At 47.3% G+C, this 22,526-nt stretch overlaps 1 protein-coding gene across 14 annotated transcripts in view; it reads left to right on the top strand.

The window, feature by feature from the left end:
• Window positions 1-22,526, top strand: part of Dst (dystonin) — a 311,344-nt gene that overhangs the window by 218,562 nt on the left and 70,256 nt on the right. For all 14 annotated transcript variants that reach the window (XM_070017230.1, XM_070017235.1, XM_070017233.1 and 11 more), the window contains 7 exons: window positions 751-813; window positions 1,378-1,619; window positions 2,395-2,524; window positions 3,369-3,568; window positions 4,998-5,487; window positions 7,046-8,517; window positions 21,574-21,735. In XM_070017230.1, coding sequence (XP_069873331.1) covers window positions 751-813; window positions 1,378-1,619; window positions 2,395-2,524; window positions 3,369-3,568; window positions 4,998-5,487; window positions 7,046-8,517; window positions 21,574-21,735 — 2,759 coding nt within the window. The remainder of the gene's footprint in view (window positions 1-750; window positions 814-1,377; window positions 1,620-2,394; window positions 2,525-3,368; window positions 3,569-4,997; window positions 5,488-7,045; window positions 8,518-21,573; window positions 21,736-22,526) is intronic.

The raw sequence follows: 22,526 nt of genomic DNA on the forward strand, positions 1-22,526 counted from the left end.
CCTAGGATTAAAGCAGCTGAGTCACCCAGGCAGTCCCAGGGCACCCCCCCCACACACACACACACTCCCCACCTCCCCTGCCCTCTTGGCTGGACTGAGGGAGCTGCGTTCCTTTTGCTTCTATGTTGCACTTGTCTGTCACATCCTTGACATTGCTTGGCCTCCATTCAGCCTGTGAAAACACTGAAGGCACATCACATAGTCTCCATCTTGATGTGAGGCTGACCCTCTCCGGTCAGTCCGTGGCTTGTTCAGCAGTGTTACATACTGAGCACCTTCTGAACTTTAGTAGTTTTACTGTGAATGTAACTTTAGCTATAAAATAACTTTACCACACTTCTTGTAAGTTCACATGTAACAACTAATTTTTGTAATTTTAGTAGTTGATAATTTCACTACCTTAACAATAAGTTACACAGGATTGGAGGTGGGGCTCAGTGTTACAGTGCATGCTTTGTCTGTAAGGCCATGGGTTACAGCCTCAACAATGACAAAAACTATAAATACATACCTTTACAACAGACATATATTTTCCATAATCACATATATACATATTATATATATAAGTGTATAGGGAAGAGGGTACAGTTTGATATTTAAATTTTGGATCTTCGTTTGCTTTTGAAGTTGAGTAATTAAGTTACATTTAAAAATGATTACTGCTATGAGTTTTTGTTCAGCACCATCTACTATTAATGCATAGAAATACTAGAGGAAACTATGATTGCTTAACTATTACTATTTTTACAGGTGGATTAATATTAAATGGTGAAGGAACAGATTCAAACACCCAAGATTTTTTGGCAAATAAAGGTGAATGTTAATTTTACATGGTTGTTTATTAATGTAACTTTTTATTTGTTACTTTTTGAGAGAGAAATCCTGAGGAGATAATAGTAGTTATATTGAAATTTCACATGAATTAAAGTGGCTTTTAATTGGATAATTACAATGGCCATAAAGGTATTTATATAATCTTCTGTGAACATTGTCCATATCTTCATGAGATCAGTAATGAAGTTGGGCCTTTCATTTTATTTCCTTCCTTTTGCCTAATGTTAGATATTTTGTCACTTGGGATAACGTTTGCACTAATACATTGAGTTTGGTAACTGAAGAATTGTAGATTTCTCATTTGACAATTTTATTCCATGAAAAATGCCTCTTTTATCTCAATTGTGTTATGAAGTGTCTCTGAGGTATTTGTTGTCACTAAATAACACTAGGACCATCTAACCTTTTGGTTCTAAGCCGTCTCTGGTTTTTCATTGTTGACTTAATAATGGAAAATGCAAGGGAAAATCATTTAAAACTTTTATTTCTAGATCTCTACTCCAGATGCTTGATCATGTCATTGTACTTTTTTCTTACTCCTAGCTTTAACATCCATTAAAAAGGACATGACTGACATAAGCCATGGCTATGAAGACCTTGGCCTCTTACTCAAGGACAGGCTGGCAGAACTGAGCTCTAAACTCTCCAGATTGCAACGGGCTCAGGAAGAATCAAGCACAATGATGCAGTGGTTACAGAAAATGAATAAAACTGCCACAAAATGGCACCAGACACCAACACCTACCGACGTGGAAGGTGTGAAGACTCAGGTTGAGCAGAACAAGGTGGGTCCTATAGCACACCTGGGGAGATTGGAGGACAGTGATGGACACCAGAAGTTCTGGGGGTCCTCAGCTCTGTGCTGTGTTCCTCCCTTCCGCCCACAACCTGGCAGTTTTATTTAATGTGCTGTACTTAGAGATGAATGGTAACAGTTGCAGTTTCTGCACTCTGACATTGTAAGAAGGAACAGACTGTTGGGTCACCTTAAATTGTCACCTTAAATCAGTCAGTCTGGGGTATTAGCCCACCCACTGTTGGAAAAGATTTAGTTGAGGGTTGAGTGTATTAGAGAAAGCAGCTCATGCTTTTCCTTTCTTTCTTAGAGTCATTGTGATTGGGAAAATAGGTTTCCATGCCAGTAATGATGGAAATTTTTTATACACATCGTGGCCCTTTGCCTGAGCTCTGAAGGGTGCTTTCCTCAACAGTGACTTTCTGCCAGTAGACTGGGGTGGCCTTTCTAGGCTGAATTTCTGACTGATGATGACAATCTTACTGATGTCATCTAGGGTTTCCAGTGTGTCTTATGTGAGAATCTGTAATTCTTCCCATGTGATAGAGACATTATGGTGCCATGGTTGTAGCTTTCCTGTGTGGGGGGGTCCTCTGTCCCAGAGTGGAAGATGCAGGGAGAAGAAGAAGTGAGGAGTTCTAACCCGCATGCTTGACTTAAACCACGGATTTCTTCTTTCTGTGGTTATGCTAGAAAACAATGAGCTACCATACTGGTTGGTCTTTTGATGTTGGCATACTTTAATGTAGATAATTTTTTTCTAGTCATTTGAAGCAGAACTGAAGCAAAATGTAAACAAGGTTCAGGAATTGAAAGACAGACTGACAGAGCTAGTGGAGGAGAGTCCTGAGTCTCCAGAGGCCCCCAAGTGGAAGCGCGTGCTGACAGAGATCGGTAGGTGCTGCCGCTCACCAAGGCTGAGATCAGAGCCTGCTTCATTTTCCTTACTAGTGTAATCTTTCTCAGAAAATATCCAACAGATTCACTCATTTTAGGATTTTCTTTAATGTTTTAGAAACTGTATTTTACATATTTCAAATTGTATTGCTCTGATAATTGGCATTTTAGAGAGATGCCAAATAAGAGATGAATTTTTAGAGATGGTGGGAGCCTGCTAGCAAAATAGTAGGCCCTGAGTAACACCATGCCCAGTAATGCTTATTTTCTTTTCTGAGTTTCATTATCATCATGGTTTTTGGAATCAAGTAGATAGGAGAGCTGAGAGAGTTATATAAATAATGAATCTTGAATGACTGCATCTCAGTGACATGAGAGAGAATATAACCTTTAAAAGAACTTAAAGACTGACACTTCATCAGCAAGATCTCCAACTACCTTTCCAACAGTCATATTTTTTTTCACAATACTGGGATTTGAACTCTGGGCCTTCTGCTTTCCAAGCAGGCTCTCTACTAGGTCAGCCACACCTAAGCCCAAGCAACTGGTTGTCAATGTATGATTTGAATGGAGGAGAATTACTGAGATAAATATTCAGATTTGGAGGCCAGTTGCTTTGAAATAGATAAAGATTTGATACTAAAGAACAGGAATCAAAGATCAGATTGTTGTAGAATTTGAATAAGATATTCTAGGACTTGTAAAAGGAATTAAGAGATCTCAGTGTCTTGTTTACTTTAACGAATGCCTCATAGTCTTCTAAAGTTGGATTCAGATCCTTTGCTATAGTTGTATTAAATGTATTAAAAAAACACATACCAATGTTTCCCTTTTCTTTAAGATTCCAAGTGGCAAGAACTCAACCAGTTGACAATTGATAGACAGCAAAAGCTGGAAGAATCCTCCAATAATCTAACCCAATTCCAGACTGCAGAGACCCAGTTAAAACAGTGGCTTGTGGAGAAGGAGCTGATGGTCAATGTCCTGGGACCCTTGTCAACTGACCCAAACATGCTGAGCACGCAAAGACAGCAGGTGCAGGTGAGCACTGCGTGTAAAGACAGCAGGCTCGGGTGAGCACGCAAGGACAGCATGCAAGAACAGTGCCTGACGGATGATCCAAACAACCAAGGCGCAGTGCTGAGACTTACCAGGGCAAACACTGTCATTATGAATCCTCAAGCTGTGACCAGGAGGCTCTGATGGCATTAGGGGATGCCTGGGATGCTTCAGGTCCTCCTGAGACACATGGTTCCTGGGATGCCCAAAGCTGTGACTTTCTGAGAGGTGCAATATGAGGCTTCCCAGAGGAAGGTCCTGGAGCCTGCGTGTGGGGCAGCCTCAGTGTGTTGCTCGCATTGTGGGCCATCTTTGAAGTATTAATGTGATCCTTTAGGAGTATTTTTATGAGAAGCTAGTCCATGGTTTTTATTGCTTGGAAAGTACCCCTTTGAGGTTTTATTCATTTTGATAGTGATAGTAGATAGGGAAATGTGTAAAACTTGTGGAGGAGCCAGAATGGAAAGAGGATAAAGGACAGGGGACCACACAGGAGTTTTGATTCAGGGCAGAGACCTCCACAGGGCAGACCCTGTGCAGTGGAAGAGGACTCCACAGGGCAGACCCTGTACAGTGGAAGAGGACTCCACAGGGCAGACCCTGTGCAGTGGAAGCCCAGTGCACAGTACAGCAGCAGAAGCCTCTGCTGTGGTTTTAGATGTTACTAAGTGTGAACAGCGTGCTCAGAACAAAGAAGGAGGCTCTGCAGCTGATGAAAATGAGTCAGGCCTAGGAGTTTAGAGTTACAGGTACTAGTTCATATCTGTTCATAATCTAAAGAGAATGAAAACAAAGAGAAAAATAAATATCTGGTGAGAAATATTTGACTCATGAGAGTAATCTACCAGATACAGGTGGATAAATACAAGGTAGATGTAAACATTTAAAAAGAGATGAAATATACTAAAAGAAATCTTGGCTCAATTCTTTGATGAGAGTCATGTTAAATTGGTGCATTCTGAGTGACATGTTTTCCAGCTACCACTTTTAAAGTTTTATCTTTTAAAAACCTTAGAAACCAGTACATGAATGCAGTGTGTTCTAACACTGTTATTACTGTGAGATTTCTTTAATGCAGGATGCTAAAGAACAGTTCATACATCCTGCAAGTAGAGAAAGGCAGATGTACCGTTAGTGTAGTATGAACTTTCCAATAGCAGCATCCCCAGAATACTTGTTCTTTTTCATTTCCAGTGGCAGATGTGATTATTTTAGACAGGATGTCATCTTGAAACACTTTGAATTAGTTTACTTAGCACTAATTACCCTGCCCTCTAAATTAAATTTAGGAAAGTATTAACAAAAAACATTAAAACCCCTAAATAGGTACCATTTCTGTCTCCTGGATGCTGAAAGTCATGTTTTGTAAAATTATACTATAATTTTGTTCGTGTTTGCCTTATTTCCTTAGATCCTGTTGCAAGAATTTGACACGCGGCGGCCTCAGTATGAGCAGCTGGTGGCTGCCGGGCAAGGCATCCTGAGCCGACCTGGAGAGGACCTCTCCTCACATGGTGTGGTGAAGGAGCAGCTGGCCACTGTGACCCAGAAGTGGGATGGTCTGACGGGACAATTGAGTGACAGGTGTGATCGGATTGACCAAGCCATTGTGAAGAGCACCCAGTATCAGAGCCTGCTGCGAAGCCTTTCCGATAAGCTAGCCGAGCTGGACAGTCAGTTCTGCCTGGCCGTGAGTGCCCATCCAGGCGCTGTGAACCAGCAGCTGGAAATGGCCCAAAAGCTGAAGCAGGAAATAGAGCAAGAAAAGAAGCAGATAAAAGCGGCCCGGGCACTCAGCGAGGACCTGTCAGCACTGGTTAGAGAGGAGTACTTGAAAGCGGAGCTCACCAGGCAGCTAGAGGGCGTCATGAAGTCATTCAACGACATCGAGCACAAAGCAGGTTTGTCTGTGTGCTCTTTACACATTCATGGGGCACAGTTCCTGACCACCCTGGATCCCGGGGGTACCAGGTGGAAGAGAGGCTGCATGAGGGGCGGCACAGGTCTGTGATGAGCCTGGCACGTGAAGGTCCAGGACAGATTGCATAGGACAGAGAAGTATAGCCTTTGACAAAATCCACCTAATGAAGGCCCATTAAGATTTAAAATTTGGGGTCTTCCAAATTGATTTTTTTTTTGTAGTTGTGGGGCTTGAACTCAGGGCTGGATGCTGTCCCTGAGCTTTTTGCTCAAGGCTAGCACTCTACCACTTTTAGCTCCACTTCTGGTTTTCTGGTAGTTAATTGGAGATAAGAGTCCCACAAACTTCCTGCCCAGGCTGGCTTTGAACCTCAATACTCAGATCTCAGCCTCCTGAGTATCTAGGATTACAGGCGTGAGCCACCAGCATCAAGCTTCCAAACTGATTCTAAGTTAATATTTTTCCTACCTGATATTTTATTTCATCAGAAAAAATAGTTAAGTAGTTCTTAAGGAGACTTTCTGTCATTTTCTTACCTATTTGATTCTATCACAGAAAAACCTTCTGGAAAAATGTGTGAATTTCTCTCTCTTTGTAGAGACAAGGCACTGAGATTGGGTCTTGCTAAGTAGCGCAGGCTGGCTTAGAATACACTGTGTAGCATAGGCTGTCCTTGAACTCAGGCCCTCCTGCCCATGTCTCTGTAGTGCTGGAAGGGACACCACCAGTACCAGCGTCACTCTGTGTCTCTGTCCTCCTCTCACCTGTGCAGCAGTGCTGTGGCTGAAGTGCTGCTAGGTAGCGGAGCCGGAGCCTGTGAGCCAAACAAGGCCTGCGGAGTGGGTGGCCGGCCGGACTTGCTGAAGGAGGGCACATTAGTTGCTGCGCTTTTTCTGTCTGAAAAATAACAGTAGTTTCTAGGCTTTGCACCTAATAAATACTCAACTTATATTTTTTACTGATTGGACTTTTTAATTGTTATTATTGACTACAGCAATCATTTCAGGCTAATTACTGGACCCAGAAGCAACGTAGGGTAGCACATAGAAACGGTTGGGGCAGTACCTGGCTTAATCTCTTCAGAGCTGCTAGACCAAATACATAATCAGACCTCCTCAGTACCGCCAGAATTACAGAAGCCAAAAGTCATATTTGATAAGAGGTGGTTATTCATCAACATAACCTAGAACACTACCACTCTTTCTCCTCTGCTCTGGACCAGAGAAGACACTGGAATAGGCCATGTGTATATGACTGCATCTTTACCCGTTTTCTTTGTTTTCCTCTCCTGTCTGCCTTCTACTTCCTGCCTCAGTCATCCTTTACTGTTGTATGTGCCTCTGGCTGCTTTTCTTTGCCCATAACTCGTTTGCTTGCAGCTCATGTAGTCAGTGCCAGAAGCCTTGACTTTGAGTCAACCCTGTCCAAATTCTGAGGCAGATCTCACTTGGAGATTTTTTTTAAAAAAATTGTCTTGTTATAGATTGCATTTCCATCTTAATGTAAAACAAACATATCTATACTTTCCTCCATTTCAGAGAATCACGTCCAGCACCTTCAGTCAGCCTGTGCAAGCTCTCATCAATTTCAACAAATGTCCAGAGACTTCCAGACTTGGCTGGATACCAAGAAAGAAGAGCAAGTCAAGTTTCACCCAATATCAGCTAAACTTGATGTCCTGGAGTCCTTAATTAAAGATCAGAAAGACTTTGGCCAAACTTTGACTGCCCAGTCGACTGTTTATGAAAAAACCATCGCAGAAGGTGAGAATCTGCTACTGAAAACGCAAGGAGCTGAGAAGGCATCCTTACAGCTGCAGCTCAACACCATTAAAACCGCCTGGGCTGGACTCAAGCAGCAGGCCAGAGAAAGAGAGAGCAAGATACAGGATGCTTTGGAGAAAGCGCTCAAGTACAGAGCGCATCTGGAGACCTTGCAGCCCTGGATCGAGGCGTGCCAGCACAGTCTGAACCAAGTGGCATTCCGACTAGATCCCGCTGACACTGAGAACTCTCTCGCTAAGTTAAAATCTCTGCAGAAGGAAATGGACCAGCACTTTGGTACAGTGGAGCTCTTGAGCAGCACAGCTGAGTGTCTGCTCAGCGTGTGCGAGGTGGACAAGGAGACTGTTAAAGATGAGAGCACCTCTGTGGTCCAGAAGGTCCGCCTAGTCACCGAGCAGCTTCACAACAAGAAATCCTCCCTGGAGAACATGGCCCAGAGGTGGAAGGAGTTCCAGGAAGTTTCCAGAGATGCTGATAGGCAGCTGCAGTGTGCAAAGGAACAGCTGAGTGTCCATGACTCTCTAGGCCCCCAGGCTCACAGCAGCAAGCATCTGAGCATGCTGCAGGCTCAGCAGAGGTCACTGCAGGCCGTGGGGCAGCAGGTGGACCTGGCCAGAAGGCTTGTCCAAGACCTCGTGGTGGGGGCCACGGATGCAAATGGTGCTGCGGAGGTTTTACTGCAGGCAGAGACGTTGGCCCAGGAGCACAGCTCACTGAGCCAGCAGGTGGCAGACAGGTGTTCCTTTCTAGAGACCAAACTTCAAGGCATCGGACACTTCCAGAATTCCATCCGAGAAATGTTCTCCCAGTTTGCAGAGTGTGATGATGAGTTGGACAGTATGGCCCCCGTGGGGAGAGACATGGACACACTGCAGAATCAAAAGGAGGCCATCCAAGCCTTTCTGAAGAAGCTAGAAGCCCTCATGGCGAGCAACGACAATGCTAATAAAACCTGCAAGATGATGCTGGCCTCGGAGGAACCCACTCCGGACCTGGTGGGAATCAAAAGGGACTTGGAGGCCTTGAGCAAGCAGTGCCATAAGCTGCTGGATCGCGCGCAGGCCCGCGGGGAGCAGGTGGCGGGGACCACCGAGCGTCTGGGCCAGTTCTACAGCAAGCTGGGAGACTTCTCTGACCAGCTCCGGAAGGCGGAGGAGCGCGAGGAATCCCAGGGTCCTGTTGGCATGGAAACAGAGGCCATCAATCAGCAGCTTGAGACATTCAGGGTAGGCAACTCTTCATCTTCTCGGACTGGCTTTATTAAGAGAAGTTTCTAGTTGGTCTGCAAAGGTGGTGGCCAATGCCTTATAAGTTGTGGAGAGAGAAAGACTGCAGGCAGTATAGCAGAGAGTACTAGGCAGTGTGGCAGAGAGGAGTGCAGGTGGCATGGCAGAAAAGATACTGGGAAGCATGGTATAAAGCTTTCCCAGCGATGTTGTGTCTGCGTAAGTGTGCGGGTCAGTGTCAAGGCATGGGCAGTTCTGAGCCTGCAGGGCAGGGGCGTGGTGGTGCGTCTTCCTGTGGGGAGACCCGGATGCTGCCAGGCGGTCCTGGAGGCTGGAGTGGCATCCAGGCGAGTGTGAGGCTGATGCCCGGGAGTTGCTGATGGCACTGGTGATGACCAGAGCTGCCTTGACCACCACATACTTGGCTCCCAGGAGTTTCTTTAATGGTGCATTATTGTCTTTGCCAGTTCTTTCTCTGACTGAAGTCTTCTTATCCTTTAATTTCTTCTGCAGACCTTTTCATTTGAAAAATTCATTGTGTCACTCTGTGTTACAATCCTGGTTTCAACAAGATCTTGGGCTCTTGCTTCAGGATGAGGAATAAATTATTTTGATTGGGTGATGTAGGCTCCTCTGTCACTGGATAGCCTCGGGACACTCAGTGGCTGGCGCATTAGGTTAACTTGGTGGCCTCCGTATGATGGGAGAGCAGAAGTCGGGGCAGAGGTGGACACATCCCTGGTCGCGGGTCCCTGTGAGCCACACATTTGCTGTCTGGCCGTGGATAAATCTCTGCGAAGGAAAGTACAGTTGTAGTACCCCGTTAGCACACAGAGAATAAACCAAGACCAAGTGAAAGCACTTTGCAAAACTACACGTTAGGTTAAAGGTTGAGCTCAGCAGAAGGGTGTGTACTTGGCCTGTGTGACACCTCAGGTCTGGTCCCCAGCAGGTGTGCACGCACACCCTGTGTACACACATACACATGCTCTGCAGGTTGTCTCCCACGGGAAGTGACTGTTGGTCATCTTCCTTCCAGATTGTGTGCCGTTGTATCTGGCACACGGCTTACCGTGTTTGTCTTTTAACCACATGATTGAAGTTTGAAACAGAACTCCAAATTGATTTCTTATTATTATTTGCTATTTATAAAATGCCATTGAAACCCAGACCCTTGTCCTTGAAGACATTTTCACAAGTCTGTGACTCTGACGGAGCCTGGGTGGGGCACACATTTGTCCCAGCACTGAGGAGGCTGAGGCAGGAGGACTGTGAGTTCAAGTCCACCCTGACTTACAAAGCTCTCAAATGCTCTTCTTTCTGATATGCAAGTTTAAGATTTCATATTTTATTTGAGAATTCCATATTAGAAAAATAATAGCTCTATAGCAATTGCTACCTCAAAGACAGAAAGCTTAGGAGTGACTCTTGTGTAGACAAGAACCTTTGGAATTTTCCATAGAATTCTGGCAAAACTTCAGAGTTTCCATGATAGTAATTAAGCAGTCCTTTTACTAGCAACCCCTGACATGCTCTCTGCCTTTGCAAGACATTGTCCACACAAGGTGCAGTGAGAACACAGCTCTGTGCAGAACTGAAGGAAAGGAGAGCCAGGAGACCGAGGGGTCTCGTCATCATTCCATGGAGAGTGTCTGGTCCGTTGAAACGCACCAGGTAGCATCATCACCACTGGGGCGACAGGAGGGAAAGGGAAGAGAGATGGGGGGAGGGGAGAGAGAAGAGAGAGCTTGTCTTATTTGTGAAGAAAAATGCAATCATGTCTCCCTAATCCATTCAGCATGCTGTGTTTATTCTCTGATGGTGTGGAAGAGGCGGATTGATTTTTCTTGAACTTCTCTACTTAGTTGGGTCTCTACTAAGCGGGGCAGGAGGAAAGAAGGCCCCTACTGCTCTCAAGGCCTCTAGCATCAGATTATCTTCAAATGCAAGATAATTTATCCAGTCCTATAGGTTTCTACGGCTGTATTTATCAAAGGCAGGTGTCACTGACTTCAGTGAGCCCCAGGAATCTATCATATTCCTGTGATGTCATTCACAGCCAATCAGATCCATAAATCATAATAATTATCACCCTGTGGAAATTATTTACTTTCAGTGAGGATCAAAGAAAAACAAAGCTAGAGGTTTTCATGAGGACCCCAACACAGTCACATCCCAGCTGCGTTGGACCCTCCCTGCCTCTGTGATGCCAGGGCAGAAAAAAGCAAAATAAGACATGAAGGTCTCACCTCACACTCTGCTTATTGTCTACTTATCTCTTCTTCCTCCTCCAACTCCTCTTGTGTGTGTGTGTGTGTGGCGGGGAGGAAGGGGGCCTGAACACAGTGCTGTCCCTTAGCTTTTTCCTTTGAGGCTGGCACTCTACTATTTGAGCCACAGCTCCACTTCCAGATATTCGCTGGCTAATTGTAGATTAGAATCTTACGCACTTTCTTGCCAGGTCTGGCCTTGAACCGTGATCCTCAGATCTCAGCCTCCTGAGTAGCTGGGATTACAGGCATGAGTCCTGGCACCTGGCTTATCATTTGCTCTAGCCACTATTTTTACATCAAAGAGGCATTTATGAATGAAGTAACACCCCACATCTGCTGGGAAAGACCATACCTGGCTGTTGTGGAGCTGGGCTGTGTGGAGTGCCGTTAATGCCGCTTTGCTCATCCACCCAGTCCCGGCAGGAGGGGGCTGCCTTCTCCCTGCAGCGCACAGAGAGAGTTCAGAACTGACCGGAGGGCTGTGGAGAGGGAGCGTGGTCGTCAGGTCCTGCAGACCTCTCCCTTTGCCACCTTTCAAATGCCATGGGTAAAGGAGCTGTTCCAAGGGCTTCCAGACCCAGCTCCTACAAAACAGGAGTGTTGTTTTGGTTTAGCTGTAGTTCTTGGCATTTGTGTCTATTTTTAACTGGATAAATTATAGCACCATTTTAAAGTCACCCCAAACCAGAGGCAGACTGAATGTAGTATGTACCGTCAATTATATACACAGACAGAAAGACATTGCTGTCACTTACAAATGTGGAGTTACTTCCAGGCTGTGGGTGCACGTGTCTGTATGTGTGTACATGTGTGCATCTGTGTATATATGCATACGTGTGTGGGTATGTGTCTCTACACACATGCATCTGTATGTGGTATATGTGTGCGTCTGTGTGTATGCATGTATATGTGTGTATGTCTGCATGTGTGTATGCATGTGTGTGTGTATCTGTGTGTGCCAGCCCCCCCCCATCATTGTTCACCTGCAGCATAGGGTGGGGATATAAGTGCTGCGCTGCCACATCAAGTGCAGGTTTTGGAGCTACTCAAGAATGACGCTTCTCTAGGAACATGTCCTAGACTTTTCTCATGTATGTGTAATTGTTTTAATTTCAAGATCGTTTCTTTTGTCAGTATTTTAATGTCAAAAGTACTTTCAGATTTTACTTTTGTTGTAGTTTCTCAGAAGGAAATTGAATCCGTACATACATTGCTTGCTGGATGTGTTTGTTTTGTTTTGTGTTTTCCTTCCAAATCTGAACTTTTAGTTTCAGTTGGTAACCTTTATATAATTGGTCACCTTCTAGTATGTGGACTGTTTTCCTGGAAACCTCATTAAGGATGAGCAAGCTCAGTCAGTCTTACTACTATAGTAGTTTACTAGCAGAAAAACAAGTGCTGGTTTAGGTTACAAGTAAAGTTCACATGAAGATAAACACCAAGATAGACAATGAATCTAGGCAGTATCCTAAGCTTGTTTTTGTTGTGGGTGGTATCTGAAACTTCCACTTTCTTTCTATTAAAATTACTTTCCAATGAAATATGGAACTATTGGTATTGATAACGTGAAAAGGTCTCAATCAGTTTCTTAGCTTGGAAAGTGTTGGGTACTTCCAGTTTCCATTAGTTAATCACTCATCTGTTTTAGAAAGAAGAACATAAATTGTGATTCCTGCCTGTGTTTTTATTTGTAGCACACAATACACATGTCTCATTGAGCTTCTAATAGAGATGTCACGAGCTGTAGGGTCCAAGAGAGACATCCATCAGTTCGCAGGACATATAATGTTAATTTATGTGAATGTTTCACCCAATTGCATTGAACTCCTTCAGCTCTGAAAACTCATATTTAAGTGTATTGCACTTGGTGGTAAGATTATTTTTATAACAGTTCCTACTAAAAGATTTAACTTGAGGGCTGAGAAGGTGGCTCAGTGTTAGAGTGCTTCCTCGCATGCATGAGGCCCTGGGTTCGATTCCTCAGTACCACATAAACAGAAAAGGCTGTAAGTGGCGCTGTAGCTCCAGTGATAGAGCACTAGCCTTGAGCTGAAGAGCTGAGGGACAACGCCCAGGCCCAGAGTTCAGGCCCCATGACCAGAAAAAAAAAATAAATAAAAGTATTGTGATTCCATTATATCTGAAAAGCAGTGCTGAACTCTTCTTCTAGAAGACTATCACTCAACTCTTCATTATGTATTTTTCTCATGAAAGGGAATATCATGATTAATAATGTAACACTTTGATATACCTCGATAGTATTAACATTACAGACGATAACATGTACAATAGCTGCGTAGACAGAGTATGAGAGGAAGAGAAAGTGGCCCTGTTCTCTGTGTTCCTATGTGAAATCAGATGTGACTTTGAAAGGTGTTATCAAACAACAGAGCACATGTAAATTACTCCCATCACCTCTAATGTATTAATGGCAAAGATTTTTAATTTGAGTCAGGATATAGTAAGTAAGCAAACTGGCCTGTAAATGAACTCAGAAAAGAATGTTCTTAACCACAGCCAATCAGAGCACGTTTTCCATTCTTCCTGCATGCAAACTCTGCTGTGCCCTTTCTCTGTGCTGCAGGCTGGCTGTGCGGCATGCAAGGCGGCAGAGGCCGTGTGCAACTCTGTGTCTGTCCTTTCCCCAGGGCTCAGTATTCTGACAGCAAGCACTACTTGTTGAGTAATTGAATTTATGAATGAGTCATTCATGAAGATTTTAGGATGTACCGCCTACACCACTGTAGGTCTCAGGTTGTTCTTCATGCCTTTTCTTGACACTCGAATAACACTGTGGCACTGAGTCAGGGTATAAGGTACCCCACACAGCAGCTGTTCTTCCTGTGAGCCCTGCTGTCAGGCACCTGCAGTGTTTAGGGGCAGGTGTTCTTGCTGCTTCATGGAAATGGATTTGCTTATGTGACTTTCCAGGCGTCTACCTCAAGAGCAGCACTGGAATAAGACCCCTGGTCTCCTCTAACCCCTGGCATTCGCTTACTTTCTCTCATCTGTACTGACAACTGTGATGCCTTCAATATTACAACATTGGGTCATCAGTGAACTCAGCCTGGGCTGTGTCCCTTATCTTGTTTTGCTTAAGGCTAGCACTTAAACAACAGCTCTACTTCCTGCTCTTTGGTGATTAATTGGAGATAAGGGTCTCTTAGATTTGTTGGCTTGGGCTGGCTTCTATCCTCCATCTTCAGATCTCAGCTTCCCGTGGAGATGGCATTGCCCTGAAGCCGCTGCCCCTAGCGGATGTGGGTATTTTTACGCTTAGTTTCTCTTTTGTAGGTGACAACATGGAAATGCATTTTCTGCTTAGTGGTGGCCACGCTCCATTGCATATAATAGTGCTGAGAAGACACATTACCCATGCAGAGGCCTGAATATGAACAGACATTTTTCTTACTGAGTCTTGTCACTTATAAAGATTACCCCGCAATAGTGTTCTCTCAGTAAAGGTTCAAGAGGGCCTCCCCTCTTCCCTCAGGTTCCACTCTGTAGTCAAAGCGTTTCTTATTGTTACCGAGTAGTTGTACAAAGGAGTTACAGTTTCAAACGATATTTTATGGGATTGAAACAAGACACCACACTGTTCCTGAGTTGGCCACCACCTGCTACTCTGGCAATGTTCCTTTCATTAAAAAAATGCATGGACTGGTGAAATAAAACTGTGATTCTGCTACAGACTCTAAAGTAGGGCTTGCTGAACTTGGTTTTAAAACAATATTTAAGCATATTTGCATAATAGATTAAAAACCCACCCATGGCTGTGATTTGATTAACTGCCCAGCAACTTCCTGCTTTGTTGTAGAGGGCCAACATCTACAGTCCCATCTCAGCAAGGCCCACCTCCACCAGACCCACCTCCACCTCTACCTCCACCTCCACCTCCACCTCCACCTCCACCTCCACCTCCACCTCCACCTCCACCTCCACCTCCACCTCTACCTCTACCTCCACCTCCACCTCCACCTCCCCCTCCACCTCCCCCTCCACCTCCCCCTCCACCTCCCCCTCCACCTCCCCCTCCACCTCCCCCTCCACCTCTACCTCCACCTCTACCAGTCCTTCCTCTACCTCCACCTCCACCTCCACCTCCACCTCTACCTCTACCTCCACCTCTACCTCTACCTCCACCTCTACCTCTACCTCCACCTCTACCTCTATCTCTACCAGTCCTTCCTCTACCTCCACCTCCACCTCCACCTCCACCTCCACCTCCACCTCCACCAGTCCTTCCTCCACCTCCACCAGTCCTTCCTCCACCTCCACCAGTCCTTCCTCTATCTCCACCCCCACCCCCTCCCCCACCCCTCCTCCATCTTCACCCCACCCCCATGAGACGTTACTCTGGGCCAGGCCTGTAGCCATAACTTCCAGCCCACAGGTACTTGAGCCTGGGCTTACCTAGGGAAGACTGCAAGAACTCTGACTCTGTGTGGCTGGTGGCTGTGTGGGGACGGGGTCTGAGTGCTCTGAGTGCCGGCCTCACCTCCCCCTTAGGCAGTAGGGGAGCCCAGGGCCTCCCCAGGGCCTCTTTCTGGGCTCCAGGCCCTCCATCCCTGGGGGTTTGGCAGCCCCGCCCTGGGGTTGCCAGACCAGGCAGTCAAGTGCTGACGTCACTGCTGAGCTGTTGTATCCAGCCCAGCCGGCTGGCCGGAGGGGAGGGGAGCCTGAACTGGAAGTTGGGCGGGGGAGGTGGTGGCTCTGAGGTGAGAGGCCAGTGAGCCTGGAGCCGTGGAGGGCTGGGACCTAGCAGATGCCGCCTGTGGACGGAGGACATCTGGACACGGGCTGGAGAGGGTGGCCAGGGAGCCTGCACCCTGAGCCAGGGCCGGGCAGTGCCGGGCTTCACAGCTCAGGGTGGCTCCGCACACGGCCGCCTCCAGCCCAGCCCCGCTGTGCCTGGCAGGGAGGCCACCGCAGCAGCAGCAGCAGCAGCAGCAGCAGCAGCAGCAGCAGCGCTCCTTTCCTCCTCCCGGAGCAGAGCTCTCCGGGTGCCTGGAGCTAACTGTGAGTCCCACCCTGCCTCAGAGAAGCCGCCAGGACCCCAGGACCTGCTCCATCCACCGTTGCTCAGGTGGAGTCAGCCTTAAGGAGGGATACTGGTCGAATCTTTAAAGAGAAGCTTCTGACTACTTACCTTAAAGGGCTGTGAAATCTACCCCTGCTGTCTGAAGCCTCCCCCAGGCAGAAGCTTCCCGGGGAAGAAAAACTGCTTTTTAGATCAAGATTATTTACACAGCTCCCGCCTCACTCCGAGAAAAGAAAAGCAAACCTTTTACTTTTTTTTATAATGTTAGACTTAACTTATTTTCTCTGAAGATTGATTCTGTGCCTTAACCTGAACAGTACATTGTCTTTTAAGTTTCTGAAACATGGCTTGTTTATAAAGGAATTGGAGTTTTGCAAGGTATCTTGAAGTGGATTACAGTTGAACAGACCTCATCCTATTTAAAAAAATAGCTTGTTCTTTGGGAAATTTTAATCTAGAAACTTCAGATGCAACATTAGACTCCAAAGGGAAAGCCGGGCTGTGGAGTGCTGCGGGTGAGTGAGCGGCTGCTGAGTGTGTGTTTGTTTTCCTGTGTTTGCACTGTGTGGAAGGGAACTTGGGGGTTGGGAGAGACAGAGAAGTCGATGCCTGCTCGCTGTCCTGAATGCACTTTACATACGCTTAGACTCTGTCCCAGTCCCCTGGCTGAAAGGACTGATTCTCCCCGACTCCTGTTACCTCTTCTTGGATCTGGTGTCTCAATGCGGGACGTGCTGCCCAGCGAGGCTCACGGGTGGACTTCCCTGCAAGATGCTCTACCTTCTGGCTTCCTTTCTGTGCCAGCCCCGGTGTTTGTTTTGACTAGCTCCAGAATGGGAAAGCCACTGAGCCGACCTGACTGTCTACGTCAGAACCCGCCCTGTGTGGGGAAGGGGGAAGAGGAGGAGGACCTGAACATTGAAGACTGCTATGTGCCCCAGCGGTCCATCTACGACACCGTGCGACTCAATGAGCAGATAGACTCGGGCTCCAAGGGCAGCCTGTGCTCCAGGCGCCTCAGCGAGCGGACTCTGCCCTACGGTCACCGAACTCTGGATGGGAGTTCTTTATGCTCCAACAGTGCCTTGACTACACCCAGTGCCTTTGAGCCGCGGGGTCGTGAAGCTAACAAACTCGATGAAAAGATGATCTTCGACGCACTCAAACTAAATAGTGATGTCATTCGGACCTCCGGATTACCCAAAGCTAAGTCTCATGCTGAAAAGAAAGAACATAGGCGGTCATGGAGGATGCTTGTCCCAGCCAACTTTATGGATTATGCAAACAAAGGCGATAGCGCGGGTGTTGAACCTGCAGAGGGCTCCGAGGTTGTTCCCAAGGCCAGCAGCAGGTGCAGGTGGGGAACGAACTCCCTCACCTCTGAGGATGAGGACTCTGGTTTGTGTGGCCCCGCAGCCGAGAGAGAGGACAGACAGGACCGCGTCACGGAAGACCAGCGAAGACTGAGAAGTTTGAGCTCCGCTGATGATATTCGTGCAGCAGAGCAGTGTAGATCGTGTTTTCCTGTGAATTCCACCAGTGAACAGAAAATCCCACTGCTTCCGTGCAGTGACACCCGCCTTGATGATCATTTCAGAGTGGCTTCGCAGGATGTGCCTCGGCTCAGTGAAACCAAACGTGCAAGTGTCCAAAGGGAACATCGTCACCTGCAGGATGACCGCAAAGGGAGTCCTGAGTATCATCCATTGATGACGCCAGGAGATGGCGGAAAGGAATCCTACAGGGCGGCACAAAGTGGGGGGAATCTGAAGGACCCCCCTCAGGATTTACCTCTTTCTCCTACAGCCCTGGGGGGTTGTGGGAACACAGGTTTGCTGGAGACTGGCACACAGTCGGCACAGTGTGATTCACAGGAGCCTGGCCGGGCCTCTGCGGGGAAAGGGGCGATGGAGGCGGCCCACACAAAGCACTCCCAGAAACTCAAGCCAGCAAGAAAGAAGGTAGGGCCCAGGAAAGCCGAGATTCAGGCAGGAGTGTCAGACGTTGTCTGCAATGGCTTCCAGCCCATTCAGGTAATTAACAGAAACGTGAAACTGCGATGCCCAGAGCCTCTGGTTCTGTGGCAGAGTACTCGACAGTGTGTGGACTGGGGCTGGAGCCCCTTGGTTTAGGTGGGTGGGAGGTTGACTAATGCCCGCAATCTGTGCCAGCTGCTGACAGGACCGGTGAAGAGAACCCGTCTGTCTAGGGCCCTGCAGGGGTGGCTGTCCCCTCTGTTCAAAAAGTCTCCTCGTGAATTAGGCCAGGCCACACTTCTGCAGGAGCTCTGGTTTAACACTGCCATTTAAGGGCGCTTCTCTTGGGTTTGTTGACCTTGCACAGGCTTAGTCATGAGGTGCAAACAGTGTGAGATTGTGGTGGTCTGCAGATGGTTGAGGAGCTTTTGGATGTGGTAGAAAGGTCTCCGGAGCCCTGCATTGGGAGTGGAGTTGCCGCTGCACTGTTTTGTGCAGGAATTACAGCGCGGAACTTTCCGAGAACTCAGAAAGCAGCTTGGGAAGGAGTGCAGGCTGTTTATCAAGCCTGTAATTTTTTTCTTCCCTCTCAGATTGAAGTTCAGTTATTTTGGTACTGTTACTAAACTCTTCTGGTAAATGAGTTTTTTCTCTGTGTGTGTGTGTGTTGGGTGTGTGTTTTTCTGTGGGTTTACTGGGTAAAGTTTCTCCTCCCATGTATTATGTTACCACCAAGAGATAAGGAATTTAGTCAGGATCAGAAAAAAAAAACAAACCAGCAACCAACAACTGCCCTAGTCTCCTGGTTCTTGAATACCTAGCAAGCGGCCTGCAGATTTAAAAGTTTAGCTGCTTTCCCCACTCCACCCCCCATAATGGATTTGTGTATTTGTAGATAGTAGATTTTTTTGTATGGTTTATACCACTTTAGAAAATGATTATAAACTCACCTACACCTGCTCAGCTCTACAGCCATAACATCAAAGCCAAGATCAAAAGTTAAGAAAGACAATTTACTAGAACATTAGATTATTTGTCCTAAAAACATTCCCCCAAAGTATAATGTACTGTCCAAGTTCCTGAAAGTAAGATACAGCATTTTGTTAGATCCCTTGCTCTTGGTAACTAACATAATGGCCAAAGCCAGTAGCAGTTTTTCTGGACCTCTCACTCTTGGTAAGTGACCATATCTACTTCAGAGAAGTAGAACTTTGAAAGAAATGTAGAAAAGAAAGAGTCTTGTTCTAAAATTCTGTTTTCACATTGCTGCAACTTCTTATTGGTGTATTGGAATTTAAAATCTTACAAATTTATGAAAAACTTTTCAGTTCAGTTCTTCCTGGTTTGGGAGATTTTTATCATTGCTTTAATTATATATAGATTTTTTTCAAATATCCAGTATTTTTTTTTTTTTTTGTCAGTCATAGGGCTTGAACTCTGGGCCTGAGCGCTGTCCCTCAGCTCTTCAGCTCAAGGTGAGCACTCTACCGCTTGAGCCACAGCGCCACTTCTGGTTTTTAAGTGGTTTATTGGAGATAAGAGTCTCACGGACTTTCCTGCCCGGGCTGGCTTTGAACAGCGATCCTCAGATCTCTGTCTCCTGAGTAGCTAGGATTATAGGCATGAGCTACTGGTGCCTGGCGGTATCTAGTATTTTTATATAGGGAACAGTTAGCCAGTATGGAAATTGTTTATACTGAATTTTCTGTGAAAGAAAAATCAGCTTGGACTTTTGGCTACCAAAGGACTTGTAGAGGAAATGATCACTAATTTGTAGCAACATAGGAGTGTCCTGTCCGCTCGGCAGCAGGCCACGTCTGGAAAGTTTGTCTCCTGTAGCCTCTCCATCTTTCAGAATTGTTTCTTTATACCGTACTTGTGATTTTCTTGTGGGTGCTATTGTGTGATGCTGGTGGCTTCTGGCCCCAGGGACCCAGGACCTCGTGCACGTGAAGCAGGTGCTACCACGGAGCCTCAGCCATAGCCCTGAAGTGCTCTTGTAATATTTGCCTTTATTCTGTTGTCATGTATTCTGTTTAACCATTCCTTTATTATTTATGTAATGACTCAGAGTGCCCAACCATATTTTACCGTAATATTTGCCTGCAATTACCTTTCCTTAGTGAAAATGATAGACATTTCTCATGCATTCTCCAGGCCCCGCATTATACACATTCATGCTGACTGTGCGTGAACTGGTGTGTCTGCCCCCAGTGTTATCTGATAAGAGACTGATGACATCCACCTGAACACCCAGCTGTAATTTTCCTACACTGTTTTCAATTCAGCAAATAAAGATTGGGCACATATTTCATTCAAGACACTGTGATAGGCCCTGGGCCTAGAACTAGGGCAAAGGAAGCAGATAGTAATGGAATATGAAGTGTACTCCAGCATGTTGGCACCTGAGTTGGCTGGCAAGGGCCTGCCTGGGGGCAGGCAGCAGGGATCCCGGGCTGCTGTGCCCTGACATGTGGCAGACCGGCCCAAATGACCTCGAGGGCTGCTGGTGTCCGCACCCCAGCCATTTCCACACATGCTTGTCCTTTTCTTGTCTTGCCTTTATCCTTGGTGCCCTGGAAGGCCATGCTTGACTCTTCCTGGTACTGTATCTTAGCAGCTCTGGCAGGCCATGTGCTTTGCATCTAGGCCACTTCATCTTGCCCGTGGCCTTGGCTGCCACTTCCTGTCTCAAGCTCCAGTCTCCAGTGTGCAGTGCCATCCTCATGGGTGCCTCGAAGGAGGCCTGGCCCAGCCATGCCTATCCTCATGAGCACCTTGAAGGAGGCCTGGCCAGCAGCTCCATCCTCATGGGCTCCTTGAAGAAGTTCTGGCCAGCAGCTCCATCCTCATGAGCACCTTGAAGGAGTTCTGGCCAGCAGCTCCATCCTCATGGGCTCCTTGAAGAAGTTCTGGCCAGCAGCTCCATCCTCATGGGCTCCTTGAAGAAGTTCTGGCCAGCAGCTCCATCCTCATGGGCTCCTTGAAGGAGGCCTGGCCAGCAGCTCTAGCAGCTCCATCCTCATGAGCACCTTGAAGGAGGCCTGGCCAGCAGCTCCATCCTCATGGGCTCCTTGAAGGAGTTCTGGCCAGCAGCTCCATCCTCATGGGCTCCTTGAAGGAGGCCTGGCCAGCAGCTCTAGCAGCTCCATCCTCATGAGTGCTTTGAAGGAGGCCTGGCCCAGCAGCGCCCATCTTGGCTCCATGTTGGCATCTTTCTCCTGTTTTCTTTTTGGTGACCATTGCTTCATGTGATCAGGGGTATAGCGGCACTGCACCTTTGTGTACCTCCTCTAAGAGCATCCTCCTTTGCTCTCACTGTGTCCATAGAGTTTTCTCAAGTCATGGGTCTTACCACTTTTCTCCTTAGCATTTTCCAGAACTCTTTTACTACAGTTAATTGGAGATAATAGGCTTTCCTGCTTTGATAATGAAGCACTAAGGAGAAGACACATAATTCTATCTTCTTAATTTTGTAGGTAATCTGATTTGATATACTTAGCATATCTCTCCTTGGTACTCAGTGGCTTCGCTATGCTGCAGATTTATTTTTGTGTTTTGATTTCCTTTTTTGTTTTGTTTTTCTTTTTGCCTTGATATTGTTACTCAGACCATAGGCGTGGCACGGGCACAGGCTCTGACCGTGAAGCCTTTACCTCTGCAGTATTGATAGCATTGACTACGTGGTAGCTAAGTCATTGCTCATTACAGACTTGGTTATTGTTCAGAAGTGGAACCCTTCCCATTATGGGTCTTCCCACTGCAGGCATTCCAGAAAGAAGAGATCGAGCCCCTGCAGGGGAAGCAGCAGGACGTGAACTGGCTGGGCCAGGGCCTCATTCAAAGTGCGGCCAAGGGCACCAGCACGCAGGGCCTGGAGCAGGACCTGGACGAGGCCAACGTGCGGTGGAAGACGCTCAACAAGAAGGTACGACCCTCCTAGCGCTCCTGTCCATGACCCCTCGTCCTGGGCACGGGCCGTCCACTTCCTGCATGTGTCTGCCCTTCATGTGGCTGCACGCTGCATGGCCCACCATGGGTGGCTGGGGACCACACACAGCTGGAGTGAACGGTGGGACCAGGCCCGTCCCTGCCAGTGTCTCATTAGGACAGGGGCACAGCCGCCGGCGCCGCACCTCTGCTGGCCACCCCTTGGCCCGTGGCCCGAGGCAGAAAGCATGCACACCTCTGCTGCACGCAGCCTCTGCCCCCAGCTGGCCACGGACGGACAACAGACGGACGGACGGATGCAGGCTCCGTCTGCTGGGTAGTCGTCTTTCAAAAGAATCTGGAGTCCATCTCCCTCCCCATCCCCTCCCCCTCTCTCCTCCTCTCCCCCTCTCCCTCCCCCTCTCTCTCCCCCTCTCCCTCTCTCCCTCCCCCCTCTCTCTTCCCCTCTCCCTCTCTCCCTCCCCGTTCTCCCCCTCTCCATCTCTCCTCCTCTTCCTCCCCCTCCTCTTCTCCCTCCCCCTCTCTCTCTTCCCCCCTCCCTCCCCTCCTCCTCCCTCTCTTCCTCTTCCTCCCCCTCCCCTTCCCCTCTCTCCTTCTTGCTCTCTCCCTCTCTCTGCAAAATCCACTCATCCCTGCATTGGGACTTGCTTCACTCTGTCAAAGAGAAAGAAGCTGCAGCTCTCCGCCAGCCTGGCTGTAGACCCTGAACTCAAAATACCCACATACCTGGAAGAGGCAGCCTCCACCCCTTCCTAAATCCCGTAGCTG

This window comes from Dipodomys merriami, unplaced genomic scaffold (genome assembly GCF_024711535.1).
Source record: "Dipodomys merriami isolate MVZ:Mamm:240054 unplaced genomic scaffold, mDipMer1.0.p SCAF_122, whole genome shotgun sequence".
Lineage (NCBI taxonomy): Eukaryota > Metazoa > Chordata > Mammalia > Rodentia > Heteromyidae > Dipodomys > Dipodomys merriami.